The sequence below is a fragment of the Dendrobium catenatum genome, unplaced genomic scaffold (assembly GCF_001605985.2).
Source record: "Dendrobium catenatum unplaced genomic scaffold, ASM160598v2 fragScaff_scaffold_1021, whole genome shotgun sequence".
In the NCBI taxonomy this organism is placed as follows: Eukaryota; Viridiplantae; Streptophyta; class Magnoliopsida; order Asparagales; family Orchidaceae; genus Dendrobium; species Dendrobium catenatum.
The window spans coordinates 2,921,958-2,944,822 of record NW_021319483.1 but is presented as its reverse complement, the minus strand read 5'-3'; the positions used below and the strand labels follow the sequence as shown (position 1 = coordinate 2,944,822).

General features: G+C 34.8%; 3 protein-coding genes across 6 annotated transcripts in view; 1 reads left to right on the top strand and 2 right to left on the bottom strand.

The window, feature by feature from the left end:
* The window catches only part of LOC110106280 (transcriptional corepressor LEUNIG), a 44,368-nt gene extending 37,304 nt beyond the window's left edge, over positions 1-7,064 (top strand). Inside the window, exons 9-17 of the mRNA XM_020836115.2 lie at positions 1,003-1,311; positions 1,590-1,769; positions 1,884-2,108; positions 2,188-2,323; positions 2,461-2,570; positions 2,672-2,821; positions 6,108-6,263; positions 6,358-6,474; positions 6,584-7,064. Coding sequence (XP_020691774.1) covers positions 1,003-1,311; positions 1,590-1,769; positions 1,884-2,108; positions 2,188-2,323; positions 2,461-2,570; positions 2,672-2,821; positions 6,108-6,263; positions 6,358-6,474; positions 6,584-6,919 — 1,719 coding nt within the window. The 3' untranslated portion in view covers positions 6,920-7,064. The remainder of the gene's footprint in view (positions 1-1,002; positions 1,312-1,589; positions 1,770-1,883; positions 2,109-2,187; positions 2,324-2,460; positions 2,571-2,671; positions 2,822-6,107; positions 6,264-6,357; positions 6,475-6,583) is intronic.
* A 453-nt stretch (positions 7,065-7,517) lies between these two features.
* On the bottom strand, positions 7,518-14,038 carry LOC110106289 (protein FAR1-RELATED SEQUENCE 6). Of its 4 annotated transcripts, XR_003701803.1 has the most exons (7): positions 13,884-14,038; positions 11,322-13,538; positions 11,115-11,225; positions 10,899-11,015; positions 10,719-10,801; positions 7,827-7,911; positions 7,518-7,720 (listed from the first exon to the last, which is right to left on the bottom strand). XR_003701803.1 is itself a non-coding variant. In XM_020836138.2 (6 exons), the coding sequence occupies exons 2-5, from the start codon at positions 13,533-13,535 to the stop codon at positions 10,757-10,759; spliced, it is 2,487 nt and encodes an 828-aa protein (XP_020691797.1). In that variant the 5' UTR covers positions 13,536-13,538; positions 13,884-14,038; the 3' UTR covers positions 7,518-7,796; positions 10,719-10,756. The 4 variants fall into 4 exon arrangements, 3 of the variants coding, with proteins under 3 accessions (XP_020691797.1, XP_020691795.1, XP_028553715.1); XM_020836138.2 differs by lacking the exon at positions 7,827-7,911 and having other exon boundaries at positions 7,518-7,796; XM_020836136.2 differs by lacking the exon at positions 7,827-7,911.
* Positions 14,039-16,124: 2,086 nt separating this feature from the next.
* LOC110106288 (palmitoyl-acyl carrier protein thioesterase, chloroplastic) lies at positions 16,125-21,704 on the bottom strand. Its single transcript, XM_020836133.2, has 7 exons — positions 21,543-21,704; positions 20,411-20,940; positions 20,201-20,334; positions 18,634-18,747; positions 18,331-18,502; positions 18,168-18,236; positions 16,125-16,729 (listed from the first exon to the last, which is right to left on the bottom strand). Exons 2-7 carry the CDS (start codon positions 20,918-20,920, stop codon positions 16,466-16,468), a joined length of 1,263 nt encoding a protein of 420 aa, XP_020691792.1. The 5' UTR covers positions 20,921-20,940; positions 21,543-21,704; the 3' UTR covers positions 16,125-16,465.
* Positions 21,705-22,865: the final 1,161 nt, after the last annotated feature.

Here is a 22,865-nt window from a genome sequence, read left to right as displayed (position 1 = left end):
GGCAAGCTCGTGACGAGGTATGAGGGCAAGCAGTATTGCATAATATTTACTTGTAATTAATAACTAATTATTAAGTTATAATATAATAATTATAATTAATTATAATTAATAATTAGTAATATCTTATTTATATTAATTATAATTAGTATCTAGATTACAATTATAATTGATTAATATTAATCAATTATAATCAGTAATTAATTACTAAATATTAATTAACTATAATTAATTAATTAATTAATTACATAATTAAATAATGATTTAAATAATTAATAATAATGAGTAAAGTAAAAATTAAACCCTCCCCCCTCATGGTTCGGCCGGATTTACTGGATTAGGCCGAAGAAGCGTGCGGTAGGGAGAAAGTTACCTACACAACCGCAAGCTCCTGGTTCTTGCGTCCAATCAAAATGCCGTAACTTCCGTCCCGACAGGGAAGGGAAAGTCGGCCGAAGGAGCGACGTCGAACAGCCTAAGGAGCCGAAGAAGCGGCGCCTGCAATCTCTACACCTCCTGTGAAGCACCGAAGCCGAACAACAACGAAGGAGGAGCGAGAGTGAGAGTCAGAGAGGAGTGAGAGAGCGAGAGACGATCGAGGATTTTTTTGTGCGGAGAAGAGGCCGAAGGCCTCGTTTCCTCGAGCCTTTTAACGACTCGAGTGAGTCGTGCGAGCGACGTGCGAGATGCGACGCTTGGTATGGCCTCAACGTGCGACGAGCGGCGCTGGATCGTGCGACGTGGGGAGGCAGGTAAGGGATTTGATTTTCTTTTTTTTTTTGTTTAAACTTTACAGGTCAACACTAACACATACATTTTGCATTTCATTGAATTTAGACTTTTAGTTTTGCATCAATGCCTCATATCATACCACCCTGACAAATAGGCATTGATTTGATTTTAGCCAAACAGTTTACTTAATAAAGAAATCTCTAGCAGATGCTGGTTGTTGCAACTTTACAGTTTTTTTGGCTAACTAATGTTAAGTTTGTTACTCATATTCAGGGCCTTGAGCAACTTCGATCTGGGATTTTTCAGCAGAAGTCATTAATGCCATCTTCCCAAACATTTAATCAGTTGCAATTATTATGTCCACAACAGCAGCAGATCCTACTTCAAACACAAAATTTAATGCCACAATCAGCTGCAGACATGGAGAGCAGAAGACTTAGGGTGTTGCTCGGTAACAGGACCATTGGGCTTGGAAAGGATGGCATGGTGAATTCAGTGAGTGATACTATTCCGAATGTTGGAGCTACAATGCCAGCTGGATGTCCTGGTTTGCCACGTGCTGATACGGACATGTTGATTAAGGTTTGCCATTCATAGTGTTTTACTATTATAGTAATTTATAGCCTTTTACGAGAAGCTTATTTTCTTTCTGTAAGAACTGGCTTCCCCCCTATTGCAGTAATCTTTCCTAATTTATCCTTTTACCAATTTTTTATATAGAAAAACTGTGTAGAACCACAATGAGAAAGCGACGAGGATGCCTAATACTCTTTTAAAAATTGCTATATTGATAAAAAGTTAGTTTCTTAACCTTTTCTTTTATACCGTCAGCCTTCTTACTACTGCTTTTTGTGTAGTAGAAGATAGCTCAGCTTCAGCAGCAGCAGCAAGGTGGTGGCCAACAACACCAGCAATTGCAACAGCATGCTATGTCTAATCAGCAATCAAATGGTTTAAGTCCTCATCTTAGTCAACAAGAAAAAATGGGCACTGGTACTGCAGATGGAAGCATCTCAAACTCCTTCCGAGGAAATGATCCGGTACTTATTTGTAACTTATTTTGTACTGATTAACTAGACCTTGTTTCTGTCTGCTATACTTTGTTTAATTTTCTTTGATTGACTTCAAACCTTAATCTTTGGATGGGTATCTAGGCTACAAAAAACCAAACTGGTCGTAAGCGGAAACAACCTGTGTCATCTTCTGGTCCAGCAAATAGTTCAGGAACGACCAACACTGCTGGTCCTTCTCCAAGCTCAGCACCATCAACACCCTCCACTCAGACACCTGGTGATGTGATGTCTATGAGCTCAAATAAGCCTCTCTTGATGTTTGGCTCCGATGCTACAGGAACTTTAACTTCTCCATCAAATCAGTTGGTAATTAGCACTAGCAGAGCTGCAATAAATTCAAGTACAAAGTATGCCTGTTTATAATGAATTGTTACTCTTTTTGCAGTGGGATGACAAAGTACAGGCTGACATGGACAGGTTTGTGGAGGATGGATCATTGGATGACAATGTTGAATCGTTTCTTTCTCAGGATGACACAGATGCAAGAGCTGCTGTCGGTCGGTGTATGGATGTGACCAAAGGTATGCATATTTGTATCGACAGAAAGTAATTATAGCATTAATAATAATAAGCAGTTCTTTTCATGCAGTAATATTTGTTAGAATAAAAACTCTGGAGCTTGCATTTATAACATGTTCGCTGACCTTGGCATTGGCAGGTTTTACCTTCAATGAAATTGGAGTTGCACGGGCAAGTTCGAACAAGGTTGTCTGCTGCCACTTTTCTTCAGATGGAAAGCTTCTAGCAACAGGCGGTCATGACAAGAAGGTATGCTGTAATTAATGTGTTCAGTTTTAGTTTCATGTTTCTTCTTTGTTGACTGTGGTGGAACGAGCTCTCAATTTTCTTATATTAATTGGGCAATGCAGGCGGTCTTGTGGTTTGCAGATACTTTGAAGCCAAAATCAACGCTGGAAGAGCATTCATATTTAATAACTGATGTTAGATTTAGCCCTAGCATGCCAAGGTTGGCCACGTCTTCTTTTGACAAAACTGTTAGGGTTTGGGATGCTGATAATGTAAGTCATTTCTGTTTTCTTTGGATCAATATTACTCTTTAGTGTTATTCTTATAAAATTTATCTTATTTCTAACAATCCATATGGTCTGTTATTGTGTGTGTTTTCCTAAAGGACTTAAACCAATATTGCAACTTCTTTTATCATTCTGTAAACTTTTAATATTCCTGAATTCTTTCTTGCAAAGATGATCTTAAGGGAAATGATACATTTATAATGGTTAGCTTCATAGAAATATAGGAAATCTAATGGAGGATGGAAAAAATAGTGCAACACATAACATAGAAGACATAAGAAATATGTGTATGGATATTGATTCATCCATGCCCATGACTGCAAAAAAAATACCTTGTAATTTAAATGAGTGAATCACAAGTTTATCTTCCATGCAATTCTCAGTTATCTTGAATTTTGAGAGAAGGTTAATAAAGAACCTTATTATGATCTAAGGACTTGGAAGTGTTCATATTAAAAGATCGTTTATTATCATTTCCATTCACAATAATAAGAATAGTTTTTTGGCATCACCATGCTTTCCTTTGACTCTACCGCATTTACTTCTGACACAATAATAGTCGTGGCTAACATCACTATGCTTGCCATTGAGAAGGCCATGCTTGCCTCTTTGTTGTAGCAATCCAACATGAGCACAAAAGCAATACTTGTTCTCTGTCTCCGTCTCTCTCTGTCTCTCTTTTTTTTATCTACCTTAGTAATGTAGAATGGTTTAGGATTTAATTTTCCTAATACAATTTGGATGATATAATAAAAACAGACCATGCAAAAAATTAGGTTTTACAAATGCAAGACCACTAAATATATAATTACTCCTTTTTTGGTGGGAATAAAAAATATGATAATTTGAATATTAATGCTAATGCAATGCTCAATTAATTTTGAATAAATGAACAAGAAATTTAAACAAACCAAAAAGTAAGCAATGTAAATTTGACACCACAATTGAAACCTTAGGTGTGTTAAATTTAATTAACATTAAGAATTTTAGCGAGCCAATATCAAAGTTTTAAGAAGAAAGGGAGAAAAGGAAGGAGTTCAATATTTTAAAGAAAATTTTGGCTTCTCGCCAGTATAAGTAGATAATCTCTCCTTAAATTTGGTAGTCAAGTTATATTGCAATTGAAAGGATCACACATTAAATATGCATATAAGACTGAAACTGGAATAAGATTTTTTTAATCAAAAGCTGTGCATTATATTCCTTTAGACCATTTATTTATTAAACTTTAGTATGATTTATAGGATTGCTTAGATATTGGGGATAAACAAAAAATTTAAAATATTTGGATTAGAAAGCGACATAATGGATGGAAAAATAATTCACAAAACTGACTTAAATAGTGTTGGCCGCCTCATCTGATGGGGATGGCTTGGCAATATGTGGAACTGGAAGTTGGAGGTCCAAGGTTGCAATTTGCGTGCCTTGGGAAGAATTTAGTCACAGGTTTTGGGTGAAGTGAATACTTGCAAATTGTTGAACATTAATTTTTGTTTTTGTGGATGTAGATGTCGAAACATGGTTAAGTACTTGTATTTTTTTATCTTAGGATTATTGTACTGTAATCACTATGTAATCATCAATTTTTATAGGTAGAAATTTCTTAGCATACTTTAAAATATATTGCAATATAAGTAGGAGTGTAAAAACTCTCAATAAAATATACATTGAATTCAAATCATTTATCTTCTTATCAACGTGGAATACCAAATGTAGCTATAATCTTGGGCAGCTAAGAGCAAGGCAGAAGTGGGTACAAATCAGTCTGATAAGGGTAACAAAGAATTAGCTAAAGTTGAAGAGATTTGCATAAAACAAAAAGGCCTAAAATTGTAAGAACCGAGCTTAGCTGGTTCAGTTGAACCAACCCTAAATCTCTAACAGAGGAATGAATAGTGCGAGCACAACGAGCAGAGTCGAGCGGCCAAACTGTGAGCACGGGAGCTTCTGACGGGGTGAATCATGAAATTGAGCAAGGGAATACGTTTGGATGCGAAAAGTAACGACTCCTCATGGAGAATAATTGTAATTCACTCCCTCCTTTTGAACCGAAGAGACTTTGAATGAGATGAAGTTGTGCCAAGAGGAAGAAGGAGAAGGGAAGAAATAGAGAGAGAAGGAAAAAGGGAGGAAGAAGAAAGACGCGTGCGTGCAAGTTAGGGTTATGGATTGATCAACAAGCAAGGGAGATTGAGAGAAAGAGATAAGGAGGGAAGCGAACTAGATGGATAGGGCAAGCGAGAGTCGCGTGTAAGGGAAGAAGGCTTTAAATCTACCGTTGTTGAAATAATGAGTAAAAGTGAAGTAGCGCATTTCTTAAGTTTATGATGAGTACTCATGTTTTTTAATTACAATAATGATATTTATTTCTTCTGCATATGATGCATCAAATACTGTTATTATTTGATTGCTTATTATTAATGTTATATAAATTTTCTTTATCAAAGACAATTGATCATATTGAACGGGAAGACTTGAATTTAATATTATAGTGATATTATTCATCCTATGTCATGATGTTTATAGACATAGGATGTTTATTATATAGATCAATATGAAATTATTTGAATAACTTAAATGATATGATTAAAATGGAATGCAGATCATAAAGTCCTCACAAAATGAGGGTGAAATGTCTGGGTAGTATTTTATCCAAAATCCGATCCGCCTTATGAATATTCATCCGTAACCTAAATCTGTTAAAACTCTCCGCCATCATCACAAACAAGAAAAGAGAAAGACTGGCGCGGAGAGGCTGGGGTGCCACGTGGAATTTTCGGAGCCCATAATAAAGACAGTCGGTTGAGGAAGGAGGGAATCATAGCTTGCCACCTTAAGAAGAGAAGTGGGCTCGGTTCGGAGATCATGGAAGGTTATGTGAGAGTGTGTGACATGGCTTAGGTAGAAATGGTTTTGTTTTTTCTCTCTTTTTTTTTTTTAATAATAATAGTTCAACATACTCTTGACAATAAACAACATCATTACATAATATCAACTTTACCTTACTAAATGAGAGGATAAAAAGTGAATTAAATTTAGAACACCAAAATTTCAATTTTATGGTGACCACCCCTGGCTTGAGCCATCCATACTACTTATTAATCCATTTAATTCAATAATAAAATTAAAGGAAACATGCTGTCTTTATAGGCATTCTTCATCGACATGCCCAAAATAAAATTTATACGCACTTGCTATGATCAATTTTGATTTGATTGGTGTTCTGAATGAGCACAAACATTAATGTACTATACTTGATATGTAATTCCAGCCGGGATATTCACTGCGCAACTTTACTGGGCATTCTGCATCTGTAATGTCTCTGGATTTTCATCCCAATAAAGAGGATTTGATATGCTCATGCGATGGAGAGGGGGAAGTACGATATTGGAGTATTACTAATGGTAGTTGTGCAAGAGTCTTCAAGGTACTTGCTTTTTTGCCTCCCTTTTTAATAGGGGCTTTTATGCATACCTTGAGATTAAAAGGGCAGCAGCTCTGAAACACTTTCTCATCTACAGGGCGGCACTGCACAAATGAGATTTCAACCGCGTTTGGGACGATATCTAGCAGCTGCTGCAGAGAACATAGTGGCTGTACTGGATGTAGAAACACAGAGCCTCCTTCATTCATTGCAGGTTTGTATCAAGCGAACATCCGGACGCTCGTTCTCCCATCCGGTGTCCGCACAGAATTCAGGGATCATAGAATGCTTTTAACTGAAAAAGTTTTTTATTTTTGATGCAGGGGCACTCTAAACATGTTGACTCAATATGCTGGGATTCTTCTGGTGATCTATTGGCTTCAGTGAGTGAGGACTCAGTCCGGGTATGGAGGGAGGGAGAGTGTGTGCATGAATTGAGCTGTAGCGGGAATAAATTCCATTCGTGTGTGTTCCACCCCACCTATTCATCTTTGCTGCTGATTGGCTGTTATCAGTCGCTGGAGCTGTGGGATATGGCAGAGAAGAAGACGCTGACGCTTGCAGCCCATGAAGGACTCATTGCTGCTCTCGCGGCATCAAACGTTAATGGATTGGTGGCTTCGGCCAGCCATGATAAGTTTGTTAAGCTCTGGAAGTAGTAATTAATACTCTGTCATTTTACTACCTTTTTTAGGGTTATATTTAAATAACTTCACACACATCCAGGCAAAATTTTGTGCATTGTCAAGCTGCTATCGTAAGGTTATAACATGATTGCTTCTATGCTCTCTGCTTGGTAAGAAATATAGGGTGGGATTTTCGTAATTCAAATTTAATTAAAATGATCCTTACATCTAATTAGTTTTGCTTATTTAAAAATAAATTTAATGATTATAAATGTGATAGGCCAAGGGAAATCTCAATCGTAAGCCTAGTTAAATTGGAGCCAAGGCATGCAGAATTGTTTAGACCTGCTGCCATAATTTTCTTTTGAATGTTTCGTTTTATTTTCTTTTTATTAATATAAAATTTATTAAAATGTCTTGGTCAGTAGGAAGCAGTGCGCAGTTGTAATCAAGCGATATGAAAATTTTATGCCTTTTATCAGGCTGATTATCAATTATATTGATCATCATGAATACTAAGCTCCACATGGCGTACAATTTTTTTTTTTTTATATAAAAATTTAAGATAGTTTTCTTACTATTTTAGAAAGTAGATTTTTGGTACAAAAAGCTGTCTCAACGAAAATCTTAATCCACTTAAAATCAGATACATTTATTTTTTAAAAAAAAGATCTAAAAAGTATATTCTCTTCTGCAAAGTTATAATACGCATAAACAACATAAGGTTATTCGTGAAAATATGTTATTTACAGTAATATTTGAAGGGGATATGGACTACGAGAAGCCATTGGTCGGCTGTTAATCACTTGCATTTACTTCTCAACTCAACAGCAACTTCCGGAAAAAAAAAAAAGAAAAAAAACCTTGTTAGATCTGCCACTGATTGAAGTTAAGATCAACACTAGAGAATCTGCATAAGTAAAGTGCAAGTTAAGGTTACCATTCAACAAGAAAGCAAGTAAAATGAACTGCCAACTTCCAAGAGGTTCATAAAGCTCCCAAATTCATGGCATAAGGTTGAAATGCTGATGTAAATTTCCCAATAAAATTAGAATTTTAAAAATGAGATGAGGTGAACAAAAATTATCATAAATTTTGTTGTGGGAGAGGATAAAATTTCTAAAATATGTAATTACAGAAATTTAAGAAAAAAAATTATTATTATATATAGTTACAAATTAAAAAAAAAAAATCAAAGGGAGAGAGGGAGGAGGTCGTCATATCTATCCCCAATTCCTCTTTGTAATCGTCCTCACTATATCAAGCACATTAAAATTATTCAAGATATATATGTTAAAATAATTTTATTTAATTCAAGTACTACTCTCAGACAACCAATTTTTGTAGGCCAACTAAAAAGACTCAAACCAGGAAACACTAACTAAACAAGAATAGTTTTCAAACCCTTTTAGGCAGCTCATGTTAAGTTTGCCTGAATTTCTGACTATTTATTATTACTAGGTTAAACATAACAAAGTTAAGAAAAATCTCATACTTAAAGTAATAAAGATAAGGATAATATTATCTTCAAACTATCCTAATTTATAGACTTTTACATATTGATTAATTGATTGTACCAATTATGGTTGTTTGTTTTGTCATAATAATCTGGTCTAGGTTGAGTGCACACTTCCAAGTTATGTGCATTGAGTTTCCTTCGTCTTCCTCCTCAAATTTTAACAAGCATGGTTCCCTCAATCAGTTTGGTCCAGGAGTCTACATCAGTGGATCGAGTTATCCAAATTTAGTAGTGCTAGACCAACAAACTTAGAAATAGATCAAGGGGAATGCGGACTTAGATCTTTCAATAGGGCTTAAGTTAAATGAATGTGTGAACCTTATATGGATACGACGCCTTCCAAAAAATTAGCTAAGGGATTCTGGTTCCTTTTTGGGGGCTACTAAAGGTAGATTTAGGAGAGGGAGAATGCTTTTGATGAAAGAACGAAGAATGTATAATGTAAAAAGATTAGATTTAAGATTATAACTTCAGAATGGAAATGGCTTCCTTGATTAGATGGCTTCTGCAACTTCCCCTTCTCTCAGCTCTAGATAAAGCAAGCTCCCCTGATGTAGGAGTGTAGGACTAACTAAGATCTAGGATTCCTAATTCAACTAAACGATACAATGAATGAATTCAACCAATCAAGATTTAAAGACCAATTAAAACAAGAATTTGTCTCCTCACCACAATAATACAAATATAAAAGAACACCACATCAAAAGATAATTTATTGATTCTCAAAATGAAATCATATTTAAGATCACGGGAAATTTAAAGCATAAAAAAATCACAAGTTAATTAAGATTCACATTGCAAAAAGAAATCTGAATTTAACGGATCTAATTAAAATCAGGAACACTCACAAAAACTATCATCAAATTACGGACAAAAAATAGAATAAGGTAAGAGATCAACAAATACAGAAAATTCAGGCCTGAAGCTAGAGTACAAGAAAATAAAATACCTATAGTCACTCTTACACAACATTCAAAAGTATCAAAGTCTAACAAATCACGTATTCTCTACGTATATGTTTCACAACTAGCCTTAATCGAAAGTTATATCTCGCTATCATGAGGGGTAATTAACTATAGGGGCATGCGCCTATAGGAAACTTGAACTTGATCTAAAGTCCTCACAAAATGAGGGCGGAATCTCTAAGTAGTGTCTTTCTCACAATCCAATCTATCTTCTAAAAATTTGTCTTGGAACTTAAGGGTTAAATCTCTCATCAATGACCCGAAAAAGAAAGAAAAGGAGTCCGCAGAGAAGCCGGTGCGTGAATTTTCATAGCTCACGAGCTCCTAAAATCATTCTACTCTTGTTTGAAGATATTTCTAATCTCAAAATTAATTTTATCAAATATTTTTCTTTTCTAAAAAGTTATGTAGAAAAAGTGTTACGGATAAAATTAAAAAAGAAAAAAGCTATCTTCCTGGAAAGGTAAATCACTCTCAAAAGAAGGTCAAATAGTTTTAATTAATTCAATTTTATCATCATAACTCTTTATTAATTTTTCTTTTGGCTGTTAAAATATTAATAAAATTGATAACATTAGAAGTTTTTTTAGAAAGGCAATTAAAGATTCAACTTGGTTAAATGAAAAAACATCTGAAGACAAAAAAAAAAAAATCCTCTCTAAATTCAATTGGAAATCTATACATGGAAATTTAACCGCTTTGCAGTCTCTATTCTCAATGGCAAGTATATGAGCAACTCTTCTATTAAAATTAACTTGAAACGAACTTATTTTAAATAAGCCATCATGGTCAAAATTATTAATCCTAATCAAGGGTTAATGCATTTCGAAATTTAATGATGGTGGATTGGTTACCACTAGAATGTACCCTATGAATACTAAGAAAATCCAAAATCTACATATTAATTAGTCTCACAAGGTTAGCATAATACAAGGGCAACAGTAGCAGATAAAAGTAATACAATATATTTGAAACCAAAATGATGGCCGAATTTCTACTAAGTTCTTTAGTCTACAATGGACATCAACTAGAAAGAAAATATCCATCAAACAACTTGGTATTGTTTACAGTATCATGATCAAACTTGCAAAACCCAATGAAGAGAAAGTTATATGTTATGCATTTACTAATATCTGCAATAATGAAAACTGTGGTAAGGCAATGAGAGAATTGGAAGTAAAATGCTTTATTTGCAAACGACAAAAATTACAAATTAACACCGTAACTCTCTACATAATAATGAATGCCATAAAAACAAACCAATGCAGTCATTCATAATCCGCGGAATTCAAAATAAGCAAAAATAGGATAAACAGAAACAGAATTGGGAAAACTATTCCAGCTATACCTGGTCCAGTTCTCCTAATTTGATGCTGGTTCATAAGTCTAACCAGACCATGGGCCTGGAGGTCCATCTGGTGTGTGAGCTTGCTGCAAAATAACATCAACAAGTTCTCTGTAAATGGAAATTACAATGATATGAAATAAATACATATAGACTGAGCTAATAAGCAAACATAGTACATACTTGGAAAATATGCTGAAAACTCCATCGTAGCCCTGCTTGATTGTCAAGTACATGTTGTTGACTCATCTGTACTCCAAAATGATTCCCAATTGACAGGTTAGGTGGACTGACTTGGTCCTGCAAGTAATTAATGGCCATTGGTAGGTTGAATCTTATCAATAGAATATTCAAATAAAGAAAAATAATGTATCTACGAAAACATAAGATATGTTAAACCGCTAGGCTCATGTTGTCTTGTGTCCAAATGTGTGCATCAAATTGTGGGGTATCAGGGGCCATCCGAAGCACATCATTCTGACACGCCACCACTGGTTTTCTTGGTGGAACCTTTTAAGATAATGATAATGTTCGTAAGGCACATGTTTCAGAGTGCGGAGAGATAAATTAAATACAAATAACAGTAAAAAAAGTATGTTAGAATACCTTCTTTTTGCTGTTTTTTACAGTTTTTTCTGCCAACTCTTTTCTCTTTTTTAGTGGCTGACTTCTCTGCCTCAATTCTGAAAGATCGTAGATCTCCTCATTCTCATTCCCAATAATTCTCTTATCATTGAAAGGATTGCAGGCTCTGGGTTGTATGTCACTTGAAGTTGGATCACTTGCAAAAAGTTCATTTGTTGCCTCACTTATTATTTTAAGAGCATATTCATAGAGCCCATCGGAACTAGCCCCTAAATCCATAAATTTTAGGCAATGCTTGTACAAATTATCATACCGCTCAGCTGGCCCATTAGCTCCAATATCATTTGAAAAGCAGGGCAGAACATGAATGTTCTTATAATCCTTTCGCCAGCGCTCAACAATATAATGAGCTGGGATTTCATAGATCTCAAGAAAGTTAAGAACTGACAATGTATGCCTACATAATATGCCAGTCATTTGGAATGAGCAACATATGCATCTCACCTCCAGCTCATTTGAGGTATAAGTAACTTCATAGTTCTTGTTCTCCATCTGATTTCCATCCTTCATTCTCAAAGGTTCTTTGACCTCAAAGATTGATACGGGACCATCCACCCTAACCAGTGAAGGAATACAATATAATATGGCTTTAACTTCTTCTTGAAATTTTTTGAACATATCTACTGTGTAAAGCTTACGCAGTTGATCCTCCATGTAAAATTTTGATATTAGTTGTGGGCTTTTATGAAAAGAATCACGGTCCGCCTGTGCTTCTTTTTCAAATTTACATTTTAAAGTGGACTCATACTTGCAAATGAACTGCTTTAAGGATGTCTTAGGATAAATGAATCCATCAAAAAAGGAATTTATATTTTCCTTATGTTGAGTGCTTGACATACCTGCCCAAAAAGTTTCTTTTACAAAAGCAGGTACCCATGAATGCCTATTTTCATACAGAGACCTCAGCCATTCATTATCTTCAAGCACATATTTCTCAATCATAATTTTCCACTCTTCTTCAAACTCGTCAGCCCTCAATGAGTCACACACAACTTTTTTCATCATTCCCTTGATGGTTTTATATTCAGGGTATGCCCCCAAATTCTCTTGCATTTGCTTCATTATATTCAATAAACAAAGACGATGATGGGAACCTGGAAAGATCTCTGCAACTGCTTCTTGTAATGCCTTAAAATGGTCGGTTATTATGGCACTTGGATAACTTCCTGACATGCATGATAACCATGACTTAAATAACCACCTATAGGACTCAACACTTCTATCAGAAATCAAACCACAACCAAACAACACCAAGTGACCATGATGGTTTACACCGACAAATGAAACCAAAGGTGTCTCAAAATTAGTTGTAAGATAGGTAGTATCAAATGTCACAACATCACCATAGTACTGATATGCTGCCTTACACCTGCCGTCAGCCCAGAAGACATTCTTAAGGTATCCATCCTCATCTAAATCCATCAAATGGAAGAAGTTTGTGCCATTGGTCTGCATTCGAGCTAAAAATTGTTGAAGAGCTTCAAGATCATCCTTCCCTAGGAAAGAAGACCGTGCTTTTATTGAAGAATGCTCTTGTTCATTCTCACCCAATGATATATCCCTATGCCCTTTCCCTCTCATAACTGGCAGCTTTTTTGCACCATCATTCAAGTCCTTGTGAGAACGAAAGAATCTTGACATTGATGGGCTAACAGGATGGTTATGTTCAAGATTAACTTCTGTTAAGTGAAACATCCCATCAGAATATTTCTTAAAAACTTTAATCCTGGCTTGACAATCAGTTCGAGCAGCTAGCCTTAATCTATATGAGCTGCAGCGTTCCGAGTTCTTGTACTCTCTCTTACCCTCTTTGCAACAAGTGAGCATGAATTTGTTGCATTGCCCATCATCAAGACTGTACCATGACCTCCTAATCTTTGTACCGAACCCCACACGCCGAGCATACTGGTTATAAAAATCATATACTTCTTCAAAGGTTTTGAACACCATTCCCACAGTAGGAACTCCATCATCTTCAACATCTTGTATTTTCCCCTTGCAATCATCCACATCAATTAAGTTCAGATTCCCACCTTTGACTTCCTCGACATCATTTGAATTATTATCCATCATCTGATCAGGTTCGAGCATACTCATTCCGCCACTTGAGTCCTGAACGGAAATTACAGAAAGATCCCTCTCAAAATGCCCTCCAGAAGGAGATTCCTCAGCCATCTCCTACAGAACGAAACGCGTTCCACTATGCCATCTCAGAAACAAGAATTCCACATATATTTACAAAACACGAATAGAATCCACATAAACACTACAATATTTATTAGGCATTTCAGCCAAGTATGATGGCCGTTAATTGAAAACAAACATTTTTACGAAGGAAAAAAACCTTTTAGACGAAAGAAAAAAAGGAAAGAGATGAGCAAAAGTAGGGTTTCAATTCAACGAGGGCAATACAATCAAAAGAACATCGAAAAATTAAAAAAAGCAAGCTAGGGTTACAATCTTCATCCAAGAAAGTCTATCATCACAAAGAAATAACGATTTGTAAAAGAAAGTCCATCTTACAAATATTCGCTTCCAATTCCTCCCCTTGCTCTTCTCCTTTCAATTTCGGCCGAATACAAATTACAAGCGATAGGAGTCGAATAATAGCCAGAATTTTGAGAACATCCGCTCTAAACACTATGCAAAAATTTATTATATATATAATCCGGACATTTTTCTCATAGAGTTTGAAATGTTCATCGCATTTATACAGTTTTTTTTTTTTTCATTGCATCAATACATTTATCACTATTAGGTCATAGATGGATATGATATTAAAATTTTATTGAAAAAAAAATATTCTAATTAATGTTGATTAAATTGAGGGTATTCCAAATTAATCTTATAATTATATAATATTAATTGTAAAAAATAATTATTTAAGTTAAAAATGTGATAAATTTCATTCAAAAGTTATATAATAGACTTTTTTTTTAACCATGATGATCACGTGCTTGAACTTTCTGCTACGTACATAATCATATTGACATCACTAATGAAAGTGGTGTTTTGTCATGTTAAAAATAACTATGAAAGTGATCACCAATAGGTTTGTGTAATATTACTCTATATTTAAGTTTAGGTTTTGAAAACCATAATCTCATTGGGAACAGGGAATAGGCGAACGTGCATATCTCAATGTAGACTTGTAATGCCTTTTGGGGCGGCCCATATGTATGAGAGAAATTTATCATATTATCTTAAAATATAGAAGTTGATGAGTCTTACATTCGTGTACTTCTTCAATAATGAATTGACATTCTTATGTTTAAAATTATCATATACAAATTGACAGGATATGAATTCTTAACAAAGGACTTAGATGAAATCCTCAACTTTGAATGCCCTAGGACAGACTAATTAGTTGTAGGATTAAAGTTTCGTTTGGCCAATGTTTTTTTGAAGCTTTTAAAAAAAATTTGTACTAAAAATTTGTTTAGAAAGCAATGAGAAAATTATATCATTTGTACTTTATAAAGTATGAGTTTTTGTTAAAAGCTTGGAGTTGTGTCTTATCTAAAGTATTGAATTTTTCAAGTAAAAAACGAACATTATCTTATTATGTTGGCTTGCTTAGAAAAGAAAGAAGTGAAGGCAAATTTGCTTCAAGTGGAAATGCAACCTTGACCTCAAATGCTAACACATGATGAATTTCTTAGGTGTTAGTCTTGTAAGCCATCTAATGAACTATAATAATTCTATTAGCTTCTCATGCAACTCAAGTTATTTCTTTTGGAGAAGCTTTTTAGGAAGATTTATCTTTATTTTATTTAAGGACTTTGTTAGATCTTTTTTCCTATTGTGATTTAGGATTGAGCAATGTCAATATATATGGTCTCATTTGACTATCCTTTAAGTTTTGTTTCCCTTGAAGATGACATCAAGGATAATGCAACAAAAAAATATCAAAGTCTTAAATTATATGGTTCATAAAAAATTCATCACATTATTCTGAACTTCTTGGAGCATGAGATGATGATGTACCTCTCTCATTTTTTTCTTCTTCGTCTCCAATTTGAACACCTCCTCTTCCTCTAATTTCAACCATGCCATCATCCTTAAATGATTTTATCTTCAACCATTCTTTTTTTTCATTATATTATTCCATATTCCTCTCATCCTTTTCAATGCCTTTCCATCTTTGATAGCCTTATACAACTACACTCCTTATCTCTCCTTATTTTATATTCATTATCTATTAGACATGTTTGGTGAAAATCTCCTTTTGATTGCCTCTTTGAATAAAAAACTCAAGCTTTTCATGCTCTTCTTAGGTAAACTTGCTAAATTGGAAGATTATATAATGATATCATCCAAGTTCTTCTCACACCACTCAAGCCTCTTAATATCACATAACTTTTTATAATTATTTTGCATTAATAGCTTTAGTTAATGCTAATTTGTATACTATTAAGTGAAACTATATATTAGTATTACTATTAATTATGATTACATAGATGTATAAAATATTTAATGAAAATAATCTAAAATAAGAATTAATATGAGCAAATTAAACGCAAATTATTTAATATCATACTAACAAATTTCAAATGCTTAAAGATTTTATTTAAAAGAAGCTCAGATCTTATAATGTTGAATTTTGCTCACATTAATATTATTTAAATTGTCCATTCTCCAAATATTAAGATACCCTAATCTCTGACAATTAAATAGCACATAATTATCACTAATTAATTTAAACAACATTACATTAACTAAAAGCTAGCTCTACAAGCATTCTGTTTTATATAGATTATATCATCCCAAAAATAATCATACAATGGAATTTCATCAAACAAGTTGCCTTCAACAAGAGTTAGTGATCTCCTTTCAAATACTTAATACATTTGTGAGAAAAACATATAGCCATGATTATCATCAAACCAATATTCTACAATAACTTTCCCTTAAATCTCACACAAGAAGAAGAAAGCATCAAGGAACACAAATCTAACAGCTTTTTGCTTAATTACAAGCATAGGCAAAAAAATAAACAAGATAAACAATAAACATGAGCAGCAGTATGAAGTTATTGGGTTCACCATCTCCCTATCTCTTTGCTGCAGCAGATACAGAACCAAGATGATAAGTTGAGTGAAACTTCATGAGCTTCCTACTGGGAGAGGCCCCTTGTTGTCGAAGACCCGGGCGCTCTTGGGCCTCCACTGTGTTCGTCCCCTCATAATCTCATCGCCGCCATCAAGCTGCAACAGGTGAACGCACTCCATTCCGGCACCTTCCGACCCACCGGGACAGTTATTGACAGAGGTCAGAGACTTCAGCACATTGTCCCTTCCGCACTCCCTTCTATATTCAAGAGTCATTCCTGCAAGCTCATGGCTCTCCATAATGGTAGTTGGGGCACTCTGTAATAATTCATAAAAATTGAACTTTGGTTGAGGGATTTACAGAAATTTATTGAATGGAAAGAAATTTCAATTAGTTTTATTAGAAATATTGAGTGAGAAATTCTAAAACAAGTGGCTCAAACTCAGGACTCTCCTGAAAAAAAAAATTTATTTTTCAACCATCAGGCCACGCATCCTTCACAAAGATCAAAATTTTAATTTACCAGTTAGTTGTAATTAACGTGATTAAATATATAAAAGCTTATCAGAGTTCTTTGATCATAACTCATTCTCTGTAAGAATTCCAAATAAAAAAACATAAAAAATCTAACTTTGATTGAGAGATTTGTAAAATCTACACAATGTGAGGGAATATCAAATTGTTTAGTTCACCAGAAAGTAGTAACTACTGTGATTAAATATAGAAATGTTTATCAGAGTTGCTTGATCATAACTCATTCTAAGTAGGGTTAGGTACCATGTTAATGAGAAGTAATCTGTTATTCCCTGTGTCCAAAACCAAGTGAGCAAAAGCTAAAGCGTTCTTTAAAGAAATGAAAAAGAAAAGATAACGGTTCCAATCCACCGGTGGTGTATGACTATATTTATGAAAGATTTGCTTTCAGATAATACTTCAACCATGTGAAGGCGTTAAATTAGATGGAGCTAGTTTTTGAGAAATTGAAGGTTAACACCAACATGTGGTTGTTGCCAGCTAACGTAGGGTCCATTTGGGGCTTCAGATATTTGTAAACTTTTAGCTAAAAAGCCATTGTGAGAAAATAATTCTTTTCAAAACTATCATGGATTTTATAATTTTTTTATTTTATAAAAATTGGGAAACAACTTTTTTACTTTTATCTTACAAAGTAAGGCTTCGTTTGGATCAGTTTTTTTTTGCTACTTTATAAAACTGCTTTTCAATACAAAAACTTCTAATTCAAGAATTTTTTTGTACTAGAAAATTGTTTTAAAAAGCAGCAAAGAAGCTGTCCCAAATGAAGCCTAAATGTAATTGTAAAAGCTGTTTCGCCTCAACAAATTCTGAAAATTGGCAAGAATGCAATAGATAAATAATAATCTGGCAGCAATCTGAAATGCAAATTAATAAACTAAAAACCATAAACAAACCCTATATTGATAAAAGTTTTGAAAATCAATTTATGCTTAGGCACTTGATGTCAAAAAAGAAAAGGGAAAAAAAAAAGACAAGATCATACTGTTCCCCAAACTTTAAAGATAAATTCACAATATAGCCACACATGATGCCGACTTTTCAAACCACAAATCATTGAATAACCATTATTAACCATTCTAACGCATGTGACATGAAATAATGCAAAGAAACTGTATTAATATATTTTTTTTTTCAAGAAACTTGCTTTGTGCGGTATAGAGGTAAAATAATCAATGCGTGTTCATTGGTAAACCTCAAAAAATGCATCCAAATTATTACCTCAAGAATCCAGCCAATATACTTGACATTGTTCACATGTTGATTCACATCCAGGTCAGCCCAACGAGGCTGTAGTTTTACACAAGAAAAAAAAGAAAATATGGAACATTAACGCATTGAACCAAAAGAAATTGAGAGCACTGATCTTGAATCTTGCACTTACAGTTAAGCCTTCTCGCACATACTGAGCTGTGTCATCATGGAGCTTTGGTAGCTTTCTACTATCCTCATCTATAATGGCAGTGCGCTCTATGAAGTAGGGACCTATTTCGGCCCTTACTTCATCTGGCATTTTAGATAGCTTCCTGGTTTGTTTGTTCATCATCACCCAAACACTGAACAGAAATAACAGAAAAACAAGGAACCTTAATCAAAGAGTAGATCATAAAAGTCTATTTCTTTAGTAATTATATGAAATAAAGTGATAGGCGAAAATTGTGCTATACACAGAAGTTAAGGTGCTGACCTTGTAGCTCTCACTATAGTTTCACCTGTTTGACAGTCAATAACGTGCCAATCGCGGCGCATCCCATTTTTTCCGGACGAACCAACCCAAGTATCAACTTGAACAACATCTGCCCTGCCTCCACAATTCGAAAAAGAATAAATATCAAATCCAGTACTATAGTAACCAATGATCGGTACTGTTGTGAAGTTATCCAACAGGAACAGTAAATATAATGGAAAACAGCACAAGTCAGGCTCTTTCTTTTTTTTTTTTAATGTTTCTAGGCACAATGTCAGCTAAAGAAAATTTACATATCAAGCTTCGGAATCAATGACTTGTGGGAGCAAGAGAGAATCTAGAAATATTTCTTTAGTGGGAGCATTATAAAAAAATCGACCTCTATTATATTAAACTTCATTCTAGATTGCACTGGTTGCAAGTCAATGAAATATTGACATAGATTTCTAATGACTCCAGGTAGTCTCCCTAAAACACTGTGGCACGTGATTATGTTTTCTCCCTTTATATCTTTATATTTTAGCTCTTTATCCCATTTTTATTCTGTGGATTCACACACATATCACAAAATTCGTATATACTTAAGTATCTAACACCTAAATATTTATATTTACTTATATAACACTCTAATATCTAAATCGCATAAAAAATACTACTAAAATTAAATTATCTAAATTGCAAATACAAATTCTCATGCATACGTTTTGATATGATTTAAACACTGAGTGTTATATAAGTAAATGAAAAGCTTTAGGTGTTACATATATAAATACCTAAGAATTTTTGTGATATGTATATAAATCCTCCTATTTATTACAAATATTTTGATCCGAAGTGATAAAAGAGAAACAGTCAAGGAACAACTCGAGCCACACAATCAAACAACTTAGTAAGATAAGCCTGAGTCAGCTGGGTCATGTGCCCTAGACAACTTACTACTATAATTGTCTTGCTCATTTCAAGTGTTCTGTGCATTCCTGAGTAACTTAGGAATTGATATTGGCCGCCACAATAATTGCTCACATTACCTTAATTTTATGGGAAGTGAAAGAAATATCCCAAGTTAAACAAACACTACAGTTGATATGATCATGGCCCAAACAACAGAAATTAAGAATATTAAGAATCAGATGAAAGAAACGAAACATATTGCTTCCTACCGAAGAATACTAAGAATCAAATGTCCAAATTAATCCAGCAGAAGACATCTCTATACATCATTCATGAATAGATAAACCTTGAAGACATCTCTAGATATCATTCAGCAAACAGCTACTCTACATAATGTTTACATCAAGAGAGAAACATACAGAATAGCACATATCGAGCATATATAAATGCACGACTATAGGCATAAATGCCTTCAATAACATCTTCTGATAGGAGTATAGCTGTAAAACAATAACAAAACTGTAAAAAAATATATTAATTTAATTTTGGGTGAAATGACATAAGTTGGAATGCCAGTAAATGTAACAGATATAATATCAAAGTATATAATATTCTCAAACTCAATTTGTTATTACTGAAGGATGAAAAAAGCAGCAAGGTTAGAGCAGGAACTCACCATGAAGGGTACTTATCCACAAAAACATGCATTTTGGCGACGACCCAAATCAAATTTCTTTTAGACATTTCAGGTGTAGCACCAAAACCATCATCCATAAGGCCTGCAATCTTCACATGGTTAAGTGCTGTCTCCTGCAACCGGGGTATCAAAACATAAGGTTCAAAGGCAGATGCAAACACAAATATATAGATATCCTTCCAAGCTCACCTGTAAATGATTCATTAAAGTTTCTATAGAAGCTGTTCGATCCGCCCCAATCTCATACGACCTAATCGAAAAGTTTTGCCTGAAAGCAAGCCCGTCCTGAACAATCTTCCCGAGGCCAAATGCATCAGCAAGCATGTCAGGCCTCCGTGGCTTCCAGTCAAGGAGAGTCCACTGCTTCTCAGCTGCCAAGAAGATGGTGGTGATGGCTGCAAGGAGCACGCTCCAGTCTGGAAGTTGATTATAAAATGTTCTCGGGGCAGAAGAAGAAGCATCATCCTCAGCCTTCAGGAACTCAGATTTCAAACCAACTTTCGTTCCATTGATCTTAGGAACAGCTTGAGCATTGACCTTAACCTGCATGGCACCGGAGGATGATGCAGGTTTGGCAACAATTCCCCCAACAGTCAATGACTCTGGACCTTCACCAATAATCTTTGAAGTCTTCACAGATGCCACGGAAGAAGATGATTGTGCCGGGAAGAAAGCAGAGGCAGCAATTGAAGCAACCATGCTGTAAATTGACTAATCTTCTACAAAATCGTAAATTTAATGCATATGATCATTAGAGGGCAGTTAAATGAACAAAGAACAAACAATTAGCACTTCATGGTTTCCAAACATCGATAAACATAGTCCACCCGCTTCCAACCAGATCCTACAGATCTAAACTCTCCTACATAATTAAAAAAAAAAAACTTATTTTTGACAATAATTATAATTACAAAGATTCCACCTTCAACATAAACAAATCTAAGACTAAGACATCGTTCCAAGGAATGGTTATGAGTAAATCTACGACTTATTATAATTACACCAATAAATAGTTACTAAAATAGGAAGCAACTATAAAGATGTCAAAAAAGCAGCAAGAATTTTAAAAAAGAAAGAACAAGAATACCAACAAACTGTCAAACAACAATTATACGAATAGAGCGAGAAACCCATATAAAAAATTTTTCGGGGCCAATAACCAAACAAGGATATCCCGCAAAACCCTATAGTTTCCCTTCACTTCCCACGACAAAAAGGGCAATAAAGAGATGAACAAGAAGCTCCGCAAAGCCTATCTCAGATCCACCCCAGAAACCAAACACAAAGTAACAGAGGACAGATAAATGTTGAAGCTTCGCACCTTCAAGCTTATATCCGCGTCCTGATGATTGGGAGAAACACCGTTTCGGATTATTCCGTGCAATTCGTCCTAGGGTTAGGGCTTACCATCCCAACCCAGCTCCGCGTAAGAGAAGGAAATAGCAGAGAGAGACAAACAGATAGAGGATGGAGAAAATATATTTAGGAAGTCGTCGGGTAAGTGGGTGCTTTATAGCTCTGGCTGGCCTCCAACGTTCTAAAACAAATTTAGTCTCATGACCAATGTATCCTTTTCTTTTCCATTAATTAACTATTAAGTCCTCCATCGGTTTTTTTTTTTCCTAAGTCCTCCATCGGGTTGCTTTTTCATTCTAATTATTTTATTTTTTTCTTTTAAATTCAGGATGAAGATAGGCTATATGGGTGTAAGGGAGCCAGTCAACTCGAATTCGACTCTTTAACAAACTTGTGAGTCGAGCTTATCGAATTTTGAGTTCTAGTTCAAGCTTTCAGTCGAGCACGTATAATATACGAGTTCAATTTCGAGCTGAACCCGCTCGACTCAAAACACTCATCGAGCGGCTTGATTGATAATATAATTTGATTGAACGGTCCACAGTTCGCACATGTTTCGCCGTCTGCTCGCAAGCATTGGATTTTCGATATAAGTGATTTACAACTTCGATGGCCTAACCTTATTCTATGATTCTTAAGTAACTCTTGAGACTTTAAGCTTGCACACAGCTGTGACCTATTGTCCTACTTTCCTTCTATGCCCTAACACGACGAAGAGAGATTTCTGAGTATGAAAATCATGAGCTCAACAAGCGATTGCTATTTTCCTTAAAGCTCTGTAAGTTTTGTCCAGTGTTTTTACAATTGGATTAAAAAAAATCGAACTCTCGACTAATTCTTTTTTGCAATTCTCCTCTGTTATGTCACTCTGATGCTTTGATGTTGGTGGGCTTTGTCTTTCGTTTATATGTTTCTCTTGTTTTTTTTTTTCACTTGGCTAGGGTTCAATTTTTTTGCGTTTGATGATGATGTTATTCGCTTAATAAGCAGATCGTCTCCCCTTGGATAGTCGATTGAAAAACAGGGGAGTGAGGTGGTGGGTTATCTATTTTTTAAGCCATGTTGTCTTGTTGCCACTGACTTGAATATACAAGAACTTACTTGATTTGTTGCCTTGTTGCTGCTGTTGTCTTTAAAGTTTCAATTATAGTTCATCTTGTCGTTAGTTTTTCTAAAATTTTGGGTATGATGGCATTTTGTTCTTTTCCATGGATGATTACATTTTTCCCTTAATAACCAGACTTTCTCTTCTTGGATGGTCCTTTGGCAACTAGGGGAGCGAGGGGCT

What these genes read in the sequence shown, in the direction of transcription:
- LOC110106289 (XM_020836138.2), bottom strand. Translation starts at nt 13,535, where the DNA reads ATGGCTGAGGAATCTCCTTCTGGAGGGCATTTTGAGAGGGATCTTTCT. An exon ending in TAAAAAACAGCAAAAAGAAG is followed by an intron (nt 11,226 to 11,321) that starts GTATTCTAACAT and finishes TTATCTTAAAAG; the next exon opens with GTTCCACCAAGAAAACCAGT. An exon ending in AAGACAACATGAGCCTAGCG is followed by an intron (nt 11,016 to 11,114) that starts GTTTAACATATC and finishes AATTACTTGCAG; the next exon opens with GACCAAGTCAGTCCACCTAA.
- LOC110106288 (XM_020836133.2), bottom strand. Translation starts at nt 20,920, where the DNA reads ATGGTTGCTTCAATTGCTGCCTCTGCTTTCTTCCCGGCACAATCATCT. An exon ending in CTTTAATGAATCATTTACAG is followed by an intron (nt 20,335 to 20,410) that starts GTGAGCTTGGAA and finishes CCCCGGTTGCAG; the next exon opens with GAGACAGCACTTAACCATGT. An exon ending in ACTATAGTGAGAGCTACAAG is followed by an intron (nt 18,503 to 18,633) that starts GTCAGCACCTTA and finishes ATTTCTGTTCAG; the next exon opens with TGTTTGGGTGATGATGAACA.